At 36.9% G+C, this 21,383-nt stretch overlaps 1 protein-coding gene across 3 annotated transcripts in view; it reads left to right on the forward strand.

Moving 5' to 3' along the window:
- Window positions 1-21,383, forward strand: part of ENTREP2 (endosomal transmembrane epsin interactor 2) — a 447,722-nt gene that overhangs the window by 319,863 nt on the left and 106,476 nt on the right. For all 3 annotated transcript variants that reach the window (XM_045795361.2, XM_045795362.2, XM_087856722.1), the window contains one exon: window positions 10,568-10,678. In XM_045795361.2, coding sequence (XP_045651317.2) covers window positions 10,568-10,678 — 111 coding nt within the window. The remainder of the gene's footprint in view (window positions 1-10,567; window positions 10,679-21,383) is intronic.

The following is a 21,383-nucleotide window of genomic DNA, read 5'->3' on the forward strand; positions in this document are numbered from 1 at the left end:
CCCTGATTTGGTCGGTGGGAATCTTCTTACGCTGACTTATGTGTCTTCAGCATGGTGCCATCATTCTGAGCACTTCCTGGATCAATTATCTACTGAAAACTCTGAGATTGCATTGATAACATCATTTCTGTTCTAATACCACAGTGTTCTAGTTTTCCTCCTCCATATATTTGTACCTATCTTCTCTCCAACAATGAGTAACTCAGATTCTATTATCCTTACAATGTTTATCTGATCAATCCCCCTATAAATAACCAGTCTCCTGTTGTGGCTGCCAACCCTCCCACATCGGATGCCCTTTGCTCCCCAGGTGCTGAGCTGACATCCCACAGGAACTGCCCTTCTGGGCATACACCCACCTCTCAGTGCTTGGGTCCAGCTCCCTCCTGGGCCCCTTGCCTTTCACTCCCCTCCCACATGTATCTTGCTCTGTTCCACTTCATGGCTTTGGCACTGAATGGCTCAGGAAACAGGAAACATTGTTCTATTCTCATAAATGAGTTAGGCTGCTTTTCTTTTGCCATATTATGTTTTTGAAGGTTTCAAAGAAATACACCTGTAAAAGGCTCTGGGCCTGATGTTTTTGGTGGGTGGATTTTTAACTACTGATTTTATTTCATTAATGGGATGTTCAAGTTCTCTTCAAATTACTTTTGGTCACTTGTATTTTTTAGAGTGTTTTCATCTATTTTCTGAGGTACTAAGTTTTCTTCATATTTTCCTTTGATTTAAAAATAATTAAAAAGAAACATCTTCACTTATATCCACTTTTGCATTCTCAGCACTATTCTGCTTTCATTTTTTTTTTTCGTATCCCCCTAGAGCCAATTTTGCCAGGAGTTTTGGTTATCTGGGGTCCATTGATATTTCATACAAATTCTAGTGTTTTTAATATAATACGAATTCTTGGTTTATATTGGCACATAGCTTTACTTTTAGCATGTAAATAAAACATTGTCATTTATTCTGTAACTACGTAGAGAATTGTCAGTGTTGCAAGGATCCTATTACTATGAATACATGAAGAGAAAAATGGGATTTTTCATTATTTCATTCCTATTTATTTAACAGAGCAAATATTAAATTGAGTGGTCATTTCAGAGCTCTGTTTTAGTTTAGCCAGCCTTGGGATACTCCAGAGTTTCCAAATATCAGAATCCTGGTCTCTGGTTATAAATTGTCAAGCCCCAAGGGTAGTCAGAGGGGATACAGTGGGCTTCCATACACATGTGTAAATCTGTTTTATTTGTTTTGTTTTATATGGAAAGAAGCAGATTTGAGAAGGTGTAAGTGTTATGCCATATGAAGAAAGGACATACAAACCATCTAGAAGTAGTATAATGACACTGCTTGCAGACTGCCAAACAGGCTAATTTCTAAAGATGAGCTGAAAGTGAAACTTAAAGGAAAAAGCAGACCTTTCATGGGAACAGAACAACACAATGACTGTGTTTATTGGTGAATCTTTTTCTTTTCATGGTAGTTATCTCATTTTGTACCTTTTGTGAGCTTTTCTTTTTTTCTCACTGGGAAATAGCAAACCTACAGAAGTACCCTCTAAGACTTACTTGGCAATTTAGATTCTCATTTTAGGCATTTTTTTTTAAAGTAGCAAATGTGTCATTGTTTCTTGCCCGTATATAGGAGATAATTATAGTTAAATGTAATCGACTGTGTTTTGGAATGTGTGGAGGCAGCAAACATGGATTCCTAGGCTCCAATTCCTATCAGATAGTACTGTGTCTATGAGAACTCTAGCCACCATTTAGTGGATTTTTTCACCCTGCGTTGCCCTGCATTTGCATTTAGCCCTGCATTTGCATTTAGCCCATTATATACTCAGACCCCTTTACCTATCTCATTTACTAATATGTGATGTATTTTGTTTCACAAGATACACTTTACAGGACTAATTAGGTTTTATGGCTTCAAAAAATTTTCATTGTTGGACCAATAATATGCCTGAATACTCAGATCCATGGTTAACAACTTAAATTTTCTGTCTTGGTCTCAGATCATTTTTCCCTATTCAAGGGCCAAAGTTCATGGAATCGAAGTGGGATTTAAGTTATTCTGCCACAAAATATCAATAGCTCTGTGGTCACCAAGAATGTGTGTTCATTGCTTACTTGGGATTGAACTGAAAGTTTTGGAAATCTAAATAGAAGAGTTTTCTATGGACTAGAATTGTATCTTGTCTACTTCCCCAAACTAATTTTATTCAGTACTAACACTTGGAATTGGGTTTAGGAGAGCCACGGCAGCAGTACTGATCTCTGAAGATGTAAAGACAAAGGACCTTTCCCAGGTCAAAGTCATTCCCTAAAATACACCAGATTGTGGGCAGAGTAGAGTCTGGGAGATTTTATTGGACCTTGACCAGAGAGGAGAGTCTGCATCTATCCATTTGGGCATCCACACCACTTTTTGTAGCATCTGGCTCGTGGTAGAGGCTCAAAATATGCTGAATGAGTTAATGAATGAATGGTCCATTAGTCCCTACTTGCACAGTCCTATTAATAAGAGCTGACATTTAGTCATCTTGTCTCTGCTTGGCACATATGCAGGAAGTGTTTGATGAACTCCCAAGCTGATCTTCAGTGACATTGTTTCCTCCTCCGCCTTGCTTCTTGCAGATGCTCATTTCCATTTTGATCATTGTGCAGCTGCTGCTTATGGATTTCTCCCTACAACCTCGTATTCATTCAGTAAACATTTTTCAACACCTCCTGTGGACCAGTCGCTGAGAATGCAGTTGTGGGCAAGATACACACAATCTCTGCTTCTACAGCAGAGAATCCAGCCTCATATACAGAGGTCAATGAAGGCCTTTCAGAAGAGGTCAATATCAGGTGATGGTTTAGGGGTGAGCAAGAATCAGGTGAAGGAACCAAGAGGGTAAAGCAGCATATTTTGGGAAAAGAAAATAACGTGAACAGAAACTTGAATTCCAGGAATTAAAAGATACTCACTATGGCTACATGGTAGAGGGTGTGGCAGGAACAGCTGGAGACAGGCTGAGGAAATAGGCAAAGACCAGGCCAGCCATTTACAACGTTTGTTGGGCCTTGAAAATTCAAACCAAGGAGTTATTAAGGCAGGGAGATGCTACTGAAGGGTTTTGAGCAGAGAGTGACATCTTCCATTCATTCATTCATTCACTCATTCAACAAATATGGATCAATTGCCTAGCTAGGCTCTTGTGGTCATCAGTGAATAAAACAGAGATCTCTGCTCTTGATAATCCATTTATATTTTAGTAAGATTATTCTGGTTCCAGAGTCAAGGAATTCAAGCCTGGAGGCAGGAAGAACAAGCCATCCATGGAGACTCAGGTGATGATCATTGAAACTATAGAGTGGCACCAGAGGGGACAGCGAGATTTCTTATATAGAATTAACAGGACTTGCTGATTTATTAGGTGTAGTCAGAATGAGGGCGGGTGAGTCAAAAACACCTCATACCCCTAGTGGGAAATTAAGGAGGATGGTGATACCATTTCAGGAAGATTTTCCTGATTTTGATTTTCCATGCTAAATGAGTATGAGGAGCCTCTGAGATGTCCAAGTGGAAATGTTGAACAGACAGTTGTTCATATAAAGGTAAAATAGGTCTGGGAGGGAGACAAAAATAAGAGTCATCAACATAAATGGAACCATACATCATGTTCCTAGGTAAGGTAACACAGAGGGGACTTACAGTATAAGAGCAGTATATGCGTGCTGTGGTTATTAGGGATGTTCACAAACCATCTGTTTCTTTCATTTCGGGGCATTTGGTAGGACTGTACTTCTCCATCCCTTTGGATGTTGAGTGTGGCCATGTGGCTTCTTTGGCCAGTGAAATGTGAACAGATACTACATGTGACATCTCCAGCAGGAGCTATAAGTTCCATGGCAGGAACAATTATACGAGCATTACTGCAATGAAGCCTTCATTGGCTTGAGTGCCTAAGTGAACCGAGGGCAAAACCCACTTGACTTGGTTTGGCCATGTAACAGAAGCAAAAACTACACTTCCGTTGTGCTAGGCCTCTGAGATTTTAGAGTTATTTTTAACCTATCCTAGGCTCATTGGTCCAGAAAATAAAATAAAATATATCCACACTGGGAAGGAAGAAGTAACATCATCTCTGTTACAGATGACATGATCTTACATGTAGATCTCTATAAAGGTTCCATTAAAAAACTCAGAATTAATGAATGAATTCATCACAGTTGCAGGATACAAAATCAAAGCACAACAGTTGGTTGCATTTTTATATACTAACAATGAACAATCTGAAAAGGGAGTTAGGAAACAATTTCATTTACAATAACATGAAAAGAATTAAATACTATAACTTAACCAAATAGGTGAAAGACAATACACTGAAAATGATAAAATGTTGCTGAAAAAAATTAAAGAATGCATAAATGCATGGAAAGACATCCCATGCTCATGGATTAGAAGACTTAATATTTTAATAGGTCAGTAGTGCCAAAAGTGATCTGCAGATCCAATGCAGTTCCTATCAAAATCCCAACATTTGTTTTCAGAAATAGAAAAACCCATCCTGATATTCATTTGGAATTTTGAGTAACCCCCCAATAACCAAAACATCCTCAAAAAAGAACAAAGTTGGAGGACTCACACTTCCTGATTTCAAAACTTTTTGTAAAGCAATGGTAATCAAAACTGCATGGTACTGGCATTAATGACAGACATGGAGGCCAATGGAATAGAATAGGGAGCCAAGAAATAAACCCTCACAAATACGGTCAAATGATTTTTTACAAGGGTGCTGAGACTGTTCAATGGGGAAAAAAAATAGTCTTTTCAACAAGTAGTTTTGGGAAACTGTATATCCACATGCAAAAGAATGAAACTGGATTCTTACCTTACACCATATACAAAAAAATAATTCACTATGGATCAGAGACCTAAGCATAAGCACTAAAAATATAAGACTCTGAGGAGAAAACATAGAAAGCTTTATGGCATTAGATTTGGCAATGATTTCTTGGATATGGCAGGCAACAAAAGAAAAAAAATTGGGCCTTATCAAAATTTTAAACTTTTGTGCATCAAATAACACAATCAACAGAGTGAAAAGGCAACCCCCAGAATGAGAGAAAATATTTGAAAGTCATATATTGGATAGAGGATTAGTATCCAGAATGAATAGAATTAGTATTCCAAATATGTAAAGAGCTCCCATGACTCAATAACCCCAACTAAAAAACCCCCAAGTAATCCAAGTTAAAAAATGGGCAAAGGACCTGAAGGAATATCTCCAACATTTCCAAAGATGTATAAATGGCAAGCCCATGAAAGATGCTCAACATCACTAATCATTAGGAAAATGGAAACAAAATCACATGAGATACCATTTCACACTTATTAGGATGGCTCTTACTACAAAAACAGAAAATACAAGAAGTGTTGATGAAGATGTGGGAAAAAGTGGGACCTTTGTGTATTGGAATGTAAAATGGTGTAGCACTCTGGAAAACAGTATGGTGTTTTCTCAAAAAATTAAACATGGAGTTACCCTGTGATCCAGCACTTCCCTTCGGGGTAAATATCCCAAAGAACTGAAAGCTGTGACTTGAGAAGATATTTGTGCACCCATATTCATGGTAGCATTATTTGCAACAACCAAAGAGTAGAAGCAACCCAGTTGCCCTATGGCAGATGAAAAGGTAAAGAAAATGTGGTATATACATAGAATGGAATATTACTCAGCCTTAAAACAGAAGGAAATTCTGACACATACTACAACAGGAAGGAAACTGGAAGAAATTATGCTAAGTGAAAGAAAGCAGACATTGAAAGACAAATTCTGTTTGACTCCACCTATATGATATCCCGGGAGTGGTCAACTTCATGAAGTTAGAATGTAGAATAGTGGTTGCTAGGATGTGAGGGGGACAGTGAATGAAGAGTTACTGTTTAATGAGTACGGAGTTTCAGTCTGGGAAGATGAAAAGTTCTAGAGACGGATGGTGATGTTGGCTGCACAGCAATGTGGATGTACTTAATGGCACTGAACCGTAGGCATAAAAATCATTAAAATGGCACATTTCATGTTATGTACAATTAACCACAATAAATAATCGTTTTTCACAAATAAATAATAGAGACATGGTAAATTTTTTGTTGTATATTTTACCACAAATTTTTAAAGAAGAGTAAACATGAAAAAAAAAACACTTGTCTCCTTTCTTCCTTGACCTTCTAGTATCATTTATATTGTTGAATGCTCCCTGTGTCTCAAAATAGTTTCTATTCTTGGCTCCTGTATAGATTACTGTCCCAATGTTTTCAACAATTATTTCTGAGCTCCCATTGGAAACTGTGTAGTCTAGTTTATTTACATATTATTTGATTGATATTATGGTCCTGTTGTGATATCTAATATAGAAAATTAATGCTAACCCTTTCTGTGCAGCTAAACCTTCCCATGGGATGCTGTAAGAATCCACAGCTACGAGAATCATTGCTGAAATATTACTAACATGAACTTAAAATAGTTCCTAAACTAACAAAATATCCTCTTTTGTTTTCCAATGTATATCTGTATTTTAAAAGAAAAATAAATTTTGCTACATTTGGTGGAGATACATTTATGGGTAATGAATGACAATACTGATTTTTTCCTATTCTTAATTTAGCCAAAACATTTTAAGTCTTAATAAAAAATTAAGACCTTCTTACTTTTATGCGTTGCTGGTAGGAATGAAATATGGTATCTCTTCTATGTCGGGGAATTTGGCAGTGTCTAGCAAAATTAAATATTTATTTATCTTTTCATCCAGCAATCCTACTTCTAAGAATATATACCAAAGCCATATTGGCAATCGTTTAAAAAGATATATGAAGGGATGCCCTGGTGGCGCAGTTAGTTAAGCGACCGACTTTGTTTCTACTCAGGTCATGATCTCAGGGTTGTGAGATCAAGCCCCAAGTTGGGTTCCCCATTTAGTGTGGAGTCTGCTTACTCTCTCTCACTCTGCTCTTCTCCTCCCCCCTGCTCTCTGTCTCTTTCTCTCTCTCTAAAATAAGTAAATAAATCTTAAAATAAAGAAGATGTATGGATATGGCTGTTCATTGCAACACTACTTACAGTAAAAAACAAAAGACCAAAACAACCCAAATGTCCATCAATAGGGACCTAGTTGAATAAACTGTGGTTCCTCTGAACAATGGAGAACTAGACAGCTATAAATGTGAATATTTCTGTGTATTCCTATTGAGTGTTCTCCACGATATTTTGTCAAATAGAAGTGGATGGAGAAAATATGTGTAGTATGCTACTATTTATTTGCCTTTACTAAAAACCAAAGAATGGAGGGATAAAATGTAAAAATAAGTGATTACCTATAGAAGAAGGGAGGGAACAGAATGGAGAAGATAGAATAAAAGCTAGACTTATTTGAAACTTCTTTTAGGGATTTGACTTCAGAATCCTTTTATACAATTCCAAACAAAGCTACTAAAAGAAAAAAATATCCCTAACAATAAAAAATAAAACAAATGTATCTGGGTTCCCAGTCAGTAGAATAACCACACATAAAGGAACCCTGGTGACTCTAAAACACCATAATTTGATGACTTTTTCTTGGTGGAATGTAATCTAAGGATAGAAGAAATATAAAAATCTTAAACTGTTTTCAATAATCATGTTTTTGGTGCTAGTATTAGTATTGTTATTTTGAGACTGTCGTGTGGCTATCATGAGATTAAATCAGATGGATAATTGCAATGAGAAATAAGGTTTCTGGCATGGTTGGAAGGAAATAGAGATATAAGGTTGATGTGATTAAGCAAAAACCCTGTAGTTTTGAATTTGACTCAGAGACATCAATATGTTATGATACACTGTATCTAACAACTGAAAATATTGAAAACAATGACAAAGTAGCAAGACACCTTTGGCGTGAAAATTGTGTTATGTAAATACCATTCTCATTGGAAGGAACCAGGCTGTAGTGGGGAAATGGCTGGTTCCAGGTCTGGGGCAGGAAATGGGTGTGATGATCTTGGAGCATCTTGTCTTCCTAGAAAGCAAGAAAGCTTGCAAAGTCTACTAGAGTTGTGTCAACCTGAATTGACTCTCTCTTGCTAATGACTCCAGTGATTGAAACATATGAAATTTAAGTATGTGGCTCATAATGAATCAACACACACACACACTAAACAAACAATACCCTTGGAGGATGTTAGCGACCCAACTAATTTTTTTTTTAATAAACGTGTCAAAGATTATATTTTACTCATTAGTTAATGAGGGAACCAGTAAAATGTTACAACCAGTTCAAAGGAGAATTCAAGCAATGTGCACACATAGGCCATGAGAAATGCTGAAATAAATTTACGAAAAGGTATAAACCTGGTCAGCATCCACAGGGTGGCAAGCATTGCATTCCACCAGACAAAATCCATTTATGTTTCTATTATCAAAAATAATTTACAGGTGCTCCTGGGTGGCTCAGTCAGTTAGGTGTCTGCCTTCAGCTCAGGTCATGATCCCACGGTTCTAGGATCAAGCCCCGAATCATGCTCCCTGCTCAGTGGGGAGCCTGGTTCTCCCTCTGCCCCTCCCCCTGACTCAAGCTCTCTCTCTCTCACAGAAATAAATAAATAAAATCTTTTAAAAAATTACATTACTGGGATTGTTCTACAATGTACAGAGTTGTCAAATAGCTCAAAGACAATAAAAGGCACTAATAACTCAAAAGGGTACACTAGGCAAGATATCCGGTGTTTTTTTTCCTATTTGAAAGTTTTTAACAAGTTTTCATGACACTCTCTCCCCTCCTGGTTATATTATCTTAAAGATTATTCTTGATCACAAGAAGAGTTTTGTTTCGGGACACCTGGGTGGCTCAGATGGTTAAGTGTCTGCCTTCGGCTCAGGTACTGATCTCCAAGTTCTGGGGTCGAGCCCCATGTTGGGCTCCCAGCTCAGTGGGCAGTCTGCTTCTCCCTCTTCTTCTGCCTCTCCGCCTGCTTGTGCTCTGTCTGTCTCTCTCTCTCTCTCAAATGAATAAATACAATCTTAAAAAAAAAAAGTTTTGTTTCATTAGATTGAGCCTGATCATTTACATAGGGGCAGCAAGAGTATTAACTAACCATATAGGCCTGAGTTTATTTGGTAAATCTACTACCATGTCAACTAATTACTTTGAAATCTGGAAAATAGGCAAAGAATCAAACATATATTCTGATTTTCCTATATGAACTGTATCCTAGGGTGAAAAAACAGTTGATGAAGGCAGAGGACATAGGGGAAGAGAGAGAGGAAAAGTTGAAACAAGACGAAACTAGAGAGGGAGACAAACTATGAGACTCAGTCTTAGGAAACAAACTGAGGGTTGCTGGGGGATAGGGTAACTGGGTGATGGACATTGGGAAGGGTATTTGTTGTAAAGAGCACTGGGTATTATATAAGACTGATGAATCACAGACCTGTACCCCTGAAAATAAATAATACATGATATGTTAATTAATTGAATTTAAATTAAAAAAAAAAAGCAGTCAAGGAGGCAAAGTGTTCTATATACTGATCCCTGGGAGTAAAGAACAAAGAAATGATGGTATTATACTGGCACTGTTTTGGAAACCCTAACAAATGAATGGTCTAAGCAATCCTTAAAAACGGCTGCCAAGATCATAGAGAGACATTATTTGCCTTCTGTTAGTCTGCATTTGATCAAACCTCTGTGTGTAACCACCAAATTACAGGAAATCCAGAGAATGGGAAAAGGTTAACTAATAGGAGGAGATAGCAAAGTTTAGACTGTGGAAAACAGTAAGGGACAAATTAACAGGCCTCTTCAATAAATTTCACGGAAAAAAAATACAATGGATGGGAAAACCCATAAATTAAAAAATATCTAAGATGCAGAACAATCACTTGCACTATATGGAACTCCTTCGTATCCTGTGTAAACCGATTCAAAAAAAAGTTTGAGACAATTAAGGAAATATGAACTCTGAACATTTGATATTAATGAGTGATTACACTAGAGGTGATGGCGTTATTTTGGTTGTGTTTTCAAAAGCAGTCTTATTTTAGAAACATACACTGAAAGGATGAAATTATATCATGTCTGATATTTACTGCAAAATAACCTAGAGTGGAGAAGGTATAAATGAAACACAACAGACCATGCGTTAGTTCGTTGTTGAGTCTGGGTGATAGGTACGGGGGACTTCATTAAACTATCTTTTCTGGTTTGTCATGGGTATTAAAGTTTCCATTAAAAAATTAAATAAATGTAAAGGTCTTCTTATAAAAAAACTTTTTTCTGTCGGTTTTCTTTTGTAATTTCTAACGTGTTATTGTTGAGACTATATAAAACTATTTTGAGACTATATAATGTATAGTATTTTTCAAGTGTAGCTTCTAAAATATTTTACAATGTAATTCAGATTTTGAGAAATAATACCATCCTTTAAAAAAAATACAACCGTTACTCATATAATTATTTGATCAACTGAAAGCTTTTTAAAAGCCAAATCACTTTTCCTTCTAACTTCTCCAAGTGAATAATCCATTTTTTGTTTGGTTTGTTTCCAGATAACCTTTTTCATGCTGCTCTCTGCAGTGTGCGTAATGCTGAATTTGGCTGGTTCAATTCTCTCCTGTCAGAATGCTCAGCTAGTCAACTCCCTAGAAGGCTGTCAGTTGGTGAGTAATGAAATGCAAACCTTTTGAAAAAGGTCACAGGCTTTGATATTGCCTGAAAGTAATTTTAAAAATAAATTTTATTATATCCTTGGATTTAGTCTGATGTTTTATAATTGTGTAAAGAATTTAAGTTGGTTCATTTCCAAACATTATCTCCAATTAAAACTCATCCTACTTGTAAGTCAGTTACTAAGAGTATATTTCTAAGGATCACGGCGTAATGCTGTTTCAGAGCAAATGTCTTTAGTAATGATTACATTTTGGCAGTTGTTGCATTGACTTTTCTCCCCACTGAATTTTTAAAAATCAATTGTGTAAGTCGATTTTAAGTGCGGTGATACATACAAGCTTGATAATGGGTGCATCAAAACAATTTAGTTCACATTTTTTTCAATGCAAAAATCTTTTAGATCTAGGAGAATGGTAGACAGGGTGCTGTGGACATTGCAGGGGATCAATAAATGGTTTGTTCGGTAGAAGCTTCATTCCATATCATGACTTAGCTCCTGGGACCGTGATATGTGCTTCCGGGTGGGACAGTCACATTCAGTAAGGGGGGTATAGTTTGACTCCCGATAGGGCAGCGGCTGCTGGATGTGAGACACTGGCATTTGTTGATTTATCATGGAGACTACGCAGGGCCACCTTTTAGAGCCATTCTCCTCCACAGCTGCCCATGCACTTGCTGGGCCTGGGGCTGTTATTTCTGAGAGGTCACGGGCTATCCTGAATTACCTGATGTTTCTCTGTAGCAGAGCCATGCTTACTTTTCTTGGGCCATGCCGTTTGGGTTCAAAGGAGCAGCTGTTGGGAAGCCTGCTGCTCTCTACAGTTTTTATCTCCCCAGCCTAGAAGGACTGGTGTCAGTTGGCACAGTTTCAATGCAGAGGTACCTACTGAGTTCCAAAAACTAACTGTGAGAACTTCAGCTTGCTCCTTTCTGTTCCGCATGGCTTAGGCCACGTTGATCAGATTTCGTCCCCGTGTGATGTACAGAGTATCCTCGGTATGGTGCAGTATTGCTCCTCACTGCTAAGAATTGATACAACCTAGAGCCCCAGCACCATCCGAGAGGGCGACTTGCCAACTTGTATCCATAACTGAGTCAACCTCTTGATTTCTAAATACTAGGTGCTGTGGATATCATAACATCTGGCAACTGACAAGGGACTGGCCATTTTTTTTCTCTGACCCCCATTTTTCAATGCAAGGCTTTGTGTGTGGGAGAGAGTGTTTGGGGTGATGAGAAGTGATGGTACGTGGAGGTCCAGATCAAGCAGAAGGCCCACACCTAGTGCCCCAGCTCAAAAAGGCTGACCCCTCCAGGTCTTAATCTCTGACTCTGTTTTCCTAGATCATAAGCAGCGTGAAAGGAAAGAACAGGTGGATTTGGTTTCCCTTATTCTTTCTGCCTTCAGTAACCCCCTAAGTAAATTAAACGACCATCCTGTACACCATGTTCGTTCGTACACTTTCATATACATCTTGGTTATAGAGTACCATGGAACCGTCCATACTTAGCTGACTTTAGAGTCTAATCCTAAACGTCTCTCCGACCTGGGTCATAGTTGGTCATTTCCGAGTGACATCAGTGTGCTCACTTCCTGTAGTGTAGTGTGAATAGTAGAGAGAGTAGTGGATTTGAAATCAGCAAACTAGGATCAAAGTCCTGGCTTTATAACGGACTAGGTAAATGACTTAGGACAAATCACCTTCCCTGTCTCAGTTTTACTTTTCTTTCCTGTTAAGGGAATTAACTGCCCTGAGCTTTTCCTAAGGTATTTAATAAGATAGGATTCATAAAATGCCAAAAAACATACTCCTTTCCTGTTATAAAAATTATGTAATTACTATAGAAAATTCAAAAAACAAAATACACTTTATTATTATGTTTATAATGTCCTTCCAGTATTTTCTGTGCATAATAGGTATGTATGTGTATGTATATATGTATGTCTATACAGAACGTGTGTATTTAACATACATTTAAATGTGCTATACTCTTCACGCAGCCTTTGTAATTTAATTTTTTATTGGTTGTGAACATTATTTCATGCTTTAAATTCTTTTCTACAACTTTGTCGTGACTGCTCTGTATGAATGAATATAGCATTATTTATTTAACCAATCTCTGCTTTTTGCATGTATGAACATTGCCATCATCCCTACACAAAATCTTTTACAGCTCCTAAAAGTGGACTTGCTTCATCATAACGAATCCGTATCTTTAAAGCACCCAATACATATCGACATACCGCCTTCTAAAAGTTTACCAATTTATAATCCCGATATATAAGAATGACTTTTTCCTACACCCTTGTTAGCACTGCAAATTCTTCCTTTAAAAATTTTATGCTGATTTGAAGGGTATAAAATGACATCATTGCTATAATTTGAACTAATTTGAATATTAGTAAGACTGAACTTTATTTATAATTGTGTATACATAAATTTATATATATACATGCATATATACATATATATGCAATTATATATGTATGTGTGTATATATACCATTTATATTTCTTCTCCAGTGACTTGACTGTAACCTTTACCCATTTTTAGAAGTATTTATCTTAGTGATTTGTAAGAACTCTTTATATATGCAATTGTATAATTCATTTATATTATAATTACATATATAAGTTTATATATGTGTGTATATACATACATGCAATTATATATATATTATTTATATTTCCTCTATGAATTGACTGGGGCCATTATCCATTTTTAGATTTAAGTATCTGACTTTTAAGAGATCTTTACACATTATGGTTTTGAGTCCTGTAGCTTGTGTTGTATTGTATATATTTCCTGGATTTGCCTTTTAGTTTTAGTGCATTTAAATCTATGAATGTTTTCCTTTGTGGTCTTATCTTGGAACCAGTAAAAAGACATTCTTTCCAAGATCGTGTTGCCTCCCCTATTTTTTATATAGTTAACTCTTTCATAATCTGGAATTCATTTACAGAATTTAACTCTTCCTCAAAATGAGTAGCTAGCTTTCCTAAAACAATTCCCTAACTAACCTAATATTTCCCTGATGATTGAAATGCCACCTGAATCCTAAGAGTCCTTTGATGGCAAGCTACAAAAACTGACAAAGCCATAGGCCATTTATTGCAAAGATGGTAGGGTCTATAGAATAACCAAGAGGGCTAAAGATAGGCTTGGAGACTGGCTGTGTCCACAGAAGCCTGTCCCAGAGCCGAGGCCGGCTGCAGGAAGCCTGAACTCCTCAGGGTATTGATCTGCAGAAGTGAACAATTCCAGTGGTTTTTAATCTCCGTCCATTTGCTCTAGAGTCAGAACCCGGAGAGAGAACATTTGATTGGTCAGGGCAAGACAGAAATCTACTGAACTGTCCCACCACACTGAATCCAGGGCGTTCCAAGAGGTAATTCTCAAAAATGAAGTTAGGTATTATTAGGAAGGGTTGGGTAGAGGAGAAGGCAAAAATGTTTGATTGGTGGTCAGAAAACAACCGATACCTACTCGAGCAGCATTATCCTTTGTATGAACACTTACACATGGGTACTTCTGTCTATTTGCCTGTGACTGAACTTTTCATTCTCCCTCCTCCTAGGTCTGTTTATTTATACTCCAGAGCAGAATTACGTTAATTACTTTCACTTTATACATAGAGAGAGAGAGAGACAGAGAAACTTTATTTATATATATATATGTATAACTACATATAGAGAGAGAATGTCTATATGTGTATATATATATATATTTTTTAATATGTGTATATTTTAAAACTGGCAGGGCAACCCTTAACCTCACCCCCATTTCAGACTTTTCAAAAAGATTTTGTTTATTTGTTTGAGAGAGAAAGAGAGTGAGTGGGAGGAAGAGGGAGAGTGAGAGAGAAACTTATATATATATGTATACACATATATATGTGTGTGTGTGTGTGTGTATATATATATAACTTTATATATAGAGAGAGTGTCTATACGTGTACATATTTATATATATATATATATTTTATATATATGTATTTTAAAACTGGTAGGGCAACCCTTATCCCCACCCTCATTTCAGCCTTTTTTTTTTTTTAAGATTTTGTTTATCTGTTTGACAGAGAGAGTGGGAGGGAGAGGGAGAGAGAATCTGAAGCAGACTCCACACTGAACACAGAGCCCCACACGGGGCTCAGTCCCACAACCACGAGATCATGACCTGAGCTGAAACCAAGAGTCAGATGCTTCACCGACTGAGCTACTCAGGCGCCCCCCCATTCCAGACTTTAATCTGCTTTTTAAAAATATTCTTATAAGTTTAGTCTTCCAGAATAGTTTAAAATTTGGGGGGTCAGGACTCAAAAGGAATAGATTTGAGAGTTGCACTGGAATCACATTAAAATGATAGATTGCCTTGGGAGAGAATTGGCATGTTAACAATAGCATGTTTTCTCATTCAGGAGCACTGTTTGTGTTTTGGTTTCTCCAAATTGCTCTTATAAATCTTTCAGTGCAGTTTTTGTTTTCCTTTAGGGTATCTACTGCATTTCCGTATCTGTATGTATGTCTTTTTCCTATGCACAATTAAAAATTAACTTACATTCTCTGCATATATATATATTTTTTTCCATTCCAAACTCCCACCCCCTTCCAGAAAGTTTTCAGTAGCCAGACATTTTATACGCTTATTTTGTGTATTTTCCTGTTTACACACACGGGGACTCTATTCTGCACATTCTATTCTACACGTCATTATTCACGTCGCTTTTGTCAGCCAGCCATGTAGCTTGGCGACATTTATATAACAGCACCTGGAGATCTGCCCAGCTGTTAAACGGAGAGCAGCAGAGAATTCCACTAGATAGATGGATGCAGGATAATTTATTTAACCACCACTTAATGAAGGACAGGTTGGGGATGTTTCTAGTGTTCTGCTAAAACAAACATGGCAGAGAAGATTACCTTTTGTGCCCATTCATTACTCGACAAATAGAGTACGTATGGCTGCTGCTGTGGGAACTGGCCTGGTTGTAAAGGGTACAGTGGCCAACCAGAGAGGAATGTACAAGTAGGTGGGACATCAGATTCTTGCCAACGGTACATGATTATCCAGACCAGTGCCCAATTACCCAGACCCATGCAAACTTCTGTATGTCATCGGGATTTTTTTTTTGGTCTTTGCCAATCTGACAAAAGTGTAAGATCTTAATATGTAACTTGCATTTCTTTATTTTATAATGATATGTTAGTCACCACACAGTGCATCATTAGCTTTTGATGTAGGGTTCCATGTAACTTGCATTTCCTTAATTAAAAGTGAAGTTGAGCATCTTGTATGTTTGTTTGGAAGTGATTTCTTTGTTAACTGCCAGTTATTTTTTGTTGCCTATTTTTCTGTGAGGTTGTTGCTATTCATAATTGACTTATAAATGCACTTCCTATATTAAGGAAACTGTCTCTTGTCACATGTGTGGCAGATATATATTTTTTTTCATAGTTTGTCATTCATTTTTTTTACTTTTTTTGGTATTCGTTCTTGTGTGGAAATTTCATGAACTCAGATTGCTTTTATTCATTAATATATTTTTACCCTTGTGATTTCTGGCTTATATGTTTTGCCTAGAAAAGCATTTCCCCCTCCAAAATTATAAAAAGTTTTCCCATTTTCCTCCCAGAATTTTAGTTTCATTTTTTAATATTTATATATTTCATAGATCTTGCATTTACTTTTGCTATAAATATTATTATGTTTTTACAGTTTTAAAAAATGCACATGTGGACCTTCCATATTTCTTTTAAAGTTTAGTGCTAGACATTTTAAATAACTTGTCGCTCTGGTGGGTGCATTTTTAAAAATTATCATTTAATATTGCAAGAGATCCCTAGTGATATATAAGACTTTCAGTGATTTTTTGTTATTTTAATTTAATACTATATGCCATTGAATGTACAATTGAGTCTATGACCCATAGTCTGTCAGAAAAAATGATTACGATATTGTCTCTGCTTTCCAGTGTTTTTGTACTTGTTATCCCATCTAGTTATTTTGTCTAAAATTATCAAAATAACATTAGATATTAATGGTGTATCATTGTCTACTTTTTGTTCCTGAATATAATGATTTACTGTCAAACATGATGGTGAGCGATGGTTTCATATAGCCATTTTGTAATGTTAAAGTGATAAAGTTCTATTCATAGTTTACTAAGAGTCTTTTAAAAATAAAATGGAATTTAAATTTATCAAGGTTTTTTTTGGACATCTGTTAAGATTGTATATTTTTTATTTTGATCCATTGTTATGCTAGATTATATTGATAGATTCTTAAAATTAAACAACATGGAACATAATTGGAATGAAATTCCCATAGTCTTTGAAAATATTACTGGATTCTATCAACTGATATTTTATTTATGATTTTTCATATTTGCAAATGCAATTAATTTATAGTTTTCATTTTTTCTCCTACCCTTCCATACTTTGCTTCATGAGTATAGTAATTTAATGATTTCATTTTTCAATTTCAAATTTTCATAATTTCATTTATGAAATTCAACTAATTTCATTTAGTTGAATAAATGGAATCTAAGGAATTTTCTGTTCCTTGATGGAAGTTGACACTTAAATGTATAATTCTCTGGGTCCAGCACTATTTTATAAAATAGTTAATTGACATAATTTTCTATTCCAGCTTTTTTCTGTATCTTTCTAAGCTTTTGACAATGTCTGTATTATTAACATTTTTTCATTGTGTTGGCCTTTCCATATTTATTAATACGAAGTTATGCATTGAATTGTCTTAAAAATACCTATGGTAACATTATGTTCTTATTTCTTTTATTTGTATCATACTGCTTTATATTTTCTGTTTCTCTTCCTTTCTTGTTATATTTTTCCAGAAATATGTCTATTTTATTTGATGATTCAATCAAAGAAATATATCCTTTGAAAAATTGCAATTTGACAGAAGTATAAAAAGTCCTCTTTAATACCTCAGGTTGGCATGTACCCTTATGGAAGTTTCTATACGTAAAATCAAGAAGTAGCCTCAAATCTAGTCCGTCTTTTTTGACTCCTGCATTAGATTCAATGGATGCAAGTCGTATACATTATTTAACAGGCCCCCAACTGCAAGGCACTTACATGGTCTCTAACTTCTAATGTCATAAATAATGCTGGAGCTCATTGTCTTATAAATAAATCTGTGGACAAGTCTGTGTGTATTTATGTAGGACATTTCCTCAAATTTGGATTGATGGCCCAAAGGGTAAATGCATTAAAATTTTTGCTAGATACTGCCTTCCAGAAAGGGTTATATTCTTACACACTTCCACCTGCAGTCTGTGGAAATGAGCATGTCCCACTCCCAGGCCAGCATTGGATATTACCAATGTTGAAAATGTTTGCCAGTCTGAAGAATGAAGAATGAAATCTCGGTATTTTAATTTGCATACCCTGGTCATCAGGGAGGTTGAGCTTTTTTTTGTAGAAGCAGAATTAAACATATAGGTAGGTACCTTGGGAAAGAATTGAGATCTCTAAAGATCAAGTCTTCTTATCCAGAAATGGATTATTTCTCTCCTGTTTTCAGGTCTTTCATGCCTTGAAGGAGGTCTTACAACTTTCTTCATAAAGGGCTTAAACATTTTGTAATAACTTTATATCTAGTTCGTTTGCAGTTTTTGTTGCTAATGTCAAGGATATTTTTCTTTATTATTTTTTGTAATTGTTTATTGCTATAATATAGGGAAACTATTGATTTTTTAAATTAAACTTTTCATTTTGAGGTAATGGTGGGTTTGCAAACAGTTGTAAGAAATTATATAGGGAGATCTATGTAGCTTTTTCCGGTTTCCCCCATTGCTAACACCTTACTGGGCTACTTTACACTGACACAGTCAAGACGCAGAATATTCCTACCACCATAAAGGTGCCTCATGTTGCTTTTTTAAAGCCATACTTCCCTTCCATCCTCACTCCCTCCTTAACCCCTGGCAACCACTAGTCCCTTAGAATACTCCATTTCTATTATTTTTATTTTCAAAAAGTTACATAAATGGAATCATACAATATGTAACCTTCTGGAATTGGCTGTTTTCACTCAGCACAGTACTCTGGAGATTCATTCCGGTTGCTGCCGCATACCAGGAGTTTCGTCCTGTTTCTTCCGTGCAGCAGGGTTCCACTGTGGAGACATACCACAGTTGGTTTAGCCATTTACCTGTGGGAGGACATCTACACTGATTCCACTTTCTGACTATTACAAAGAAAGCTGCTGTGAACATTCACGTAGAGGTTTTGGTGTGAACATAATTTATTTCTTTGAGATAAATGCCCCAGAGTATATTTGCAAGGTCATATAGCAGGCATGTGTTTCGTTTTCACGAGACGCTGCCTAGCTGTTTTCCAGATTGCCGATATCATTTCACGTTCCCACCAGCAGTGTGCGAGAGCTCCAGTTTCTCTGCATCCTTGCCAGCATTGGGATTGTCACTTTTTTTTACTTGAGCCATTCTTGTGCTTTGGAGTGATGTCTCGTGGTTTTAATCTGTGCTTCCCTGATGAATAATGATGACGAGCAGCTTTTCCTGTGCTTCATTGCCAGCTGTATATCCTCTCTGGTGTAGTGTCTGGTCAAATTTCATATCTTTTGCCCATGTTTTTATACTATTGAGTTTTGAGAGTTCTTTATAGTCTAGATACTAGCCCTTTGCTGAAGATGGGCTTTGCAAACGTTCATCCCCGTCTATAGTTTGCCTTTTCATCCTCTTGATGGGGTCTTTGACAGAGCAAAGGTGTTTAATTTTGATGCAGTCTAATATATCAATTTTTGCTTTTATGGATCATGCTTTGGGTGTGAAGTGTAAGAATTCTTTACCTACCCCTAGATCCTACTAATGATTTTCTCCTAGGTGGAGGCAAGAGTTGCATTTCCCCTCAGTAGGCCTCCACTGATACCTGCTAGCTGGGAAGGGTGGGAACACCTCATCGCTGCTCCCCCGGTGGCTTATATTGACATGGGGTGGGGAGGTGGCCTCCTGATCCCTGTATGGTGTCCACTTAACCTGGGGGAGGAGGGATGACACCTCCTATTGCTGGTAAGGTGGAAGCCCAAGCTCTCTATGTGGTCTCCCTCAACACTGTGGGTTTTGGGGGGTAGGGGGGGATCTCTGTCTTCATCTCCAGCTATAGGATATATGAGGCAAAAAGAAAACCCAGGAAACTCATTGCTGTTCCCTTGCCTGGGTCCTGAAGTCCCTGACCAGTCTGTCTTTATACTTTCCAGTCTTTTAATATACATTTGATACATAATGTCCAGGGTTTATCTAGTTGTACTTAGAGGAACTCGAAAAGGTTCATCTCTATCTTTCCAGAAGCAGAAATGCTATAGATTTTTGTTTGTTTTCTAGAACTTTTTTATTCACTTTAAAAGTTTTTCCAAGATATCTTTTCATGTCCTGGTGGACTGTCCTATAGCTGTGAGAGTAAGGGTGTTGTCCCTTTATGATGCATATTTATACCTTGTATATTTTTTTTGGCTTTTTACATTGATAGAGCTTTCAGTTGGCATTCAGTAGCCTTCAATGAAATAGGCTTGTAATCTAACCACTGAGCTTCATAGAAAGACACAGGGGAGGAGACACAGCAGAAGGAAGGGAGAGCATTTTCCCTTCATCAGGAGGCCCAACAGCTTCCCTTGCACATCATCTCCCAAGCTGTGGACTGCTCTCACAGAAGAGGTTCAAGGACGCACAGGCTACTCTGACGCCGAGAAGCCACAGGCTCTTTTCCAACAGTTTTTATTACATGTTTGTAGTCAGAGGCCCAAGGCCTGCTTGCCAACACAGAGCTTTCCTGATCAGGTGGACTCCGGCAGGGCAAATGAGGCAGACAGAGCATGTCCACTTTGATCTGTAGTGTCCAAGAAAGCAGGGACCTAAGAAGTCAGAACTTACAGGTCACTTTCCCAAGTAAATTTGGATCAGCCCAAACCCTGTGTCACCTGTCATTCCCAATGAGGATTTACGATGGAAAACGTTTGACTCATAAGAGACCTTTTTAATACCATGTTTTATGGCTGACTTTCAAGGGCTTGAAAGTGAAAGGTGTTGACCCGAGGAGTCACCATTTAGCCTAATGTTTGCTGTTAGCTTAAGAGAAAGGTGCCCTTCATAACTCACGGCACTTCCATCTGGCCTGGCTCTCTAAGATTTTTATTTTAATCAAGAATGCATGTAAATTTTATCATCGTTTTTCAACATCTGTGAAGCTGATCATACAACTTTCCCCTTTTAGTTTATTAATGTAGTGATTTGCATTAATAGATTTCCTAATGCTGAACCAGCTTTGCATTATGGAAATAGACCCTCCTTGGTCTGGGTGCTTTCAAGGCATACATATTATGCTGTATTCAAATTGCTAATATTTTATTTAAGAGTTGTATGCCTAATTCATACATGAGATTGATCGACAGTTTACCTTTAGTCATAGGCTTGTCCAGTCTTTGTATTGGAATTATGCTGCCTGCATGGAATGAACTTGGAAGCATCTGTGTTCTGAGACAGTTGAAACAACCTAGGAATTACTCGAGTGTGTTACATTTTGGGGAGTTGATTTGACTGCTTTTAAATTTTTTTACAGGGTCATTGTGTTATTTATGTTGTTTGGGGTGATTTTTGTTAGTACGTATCTTTCTAGAATTGTGTATTTTATCTGTTGTATTTTTATAAAGCTGT

Source organism: Ursus americanus, chromosome 28 (genome assembly GCF_024610735.1).
Source record: "Ursus americanus isolate L20-20 chromosome 28, mUrsAme1.1.p, whole genome shotgun sequence".
Classification (NCBI taxonomy): Eukaryota; Metazoa; Chordata; class Mammalia; order Carnivora; family Ursidae; genus Ursus; species Ursus americanus.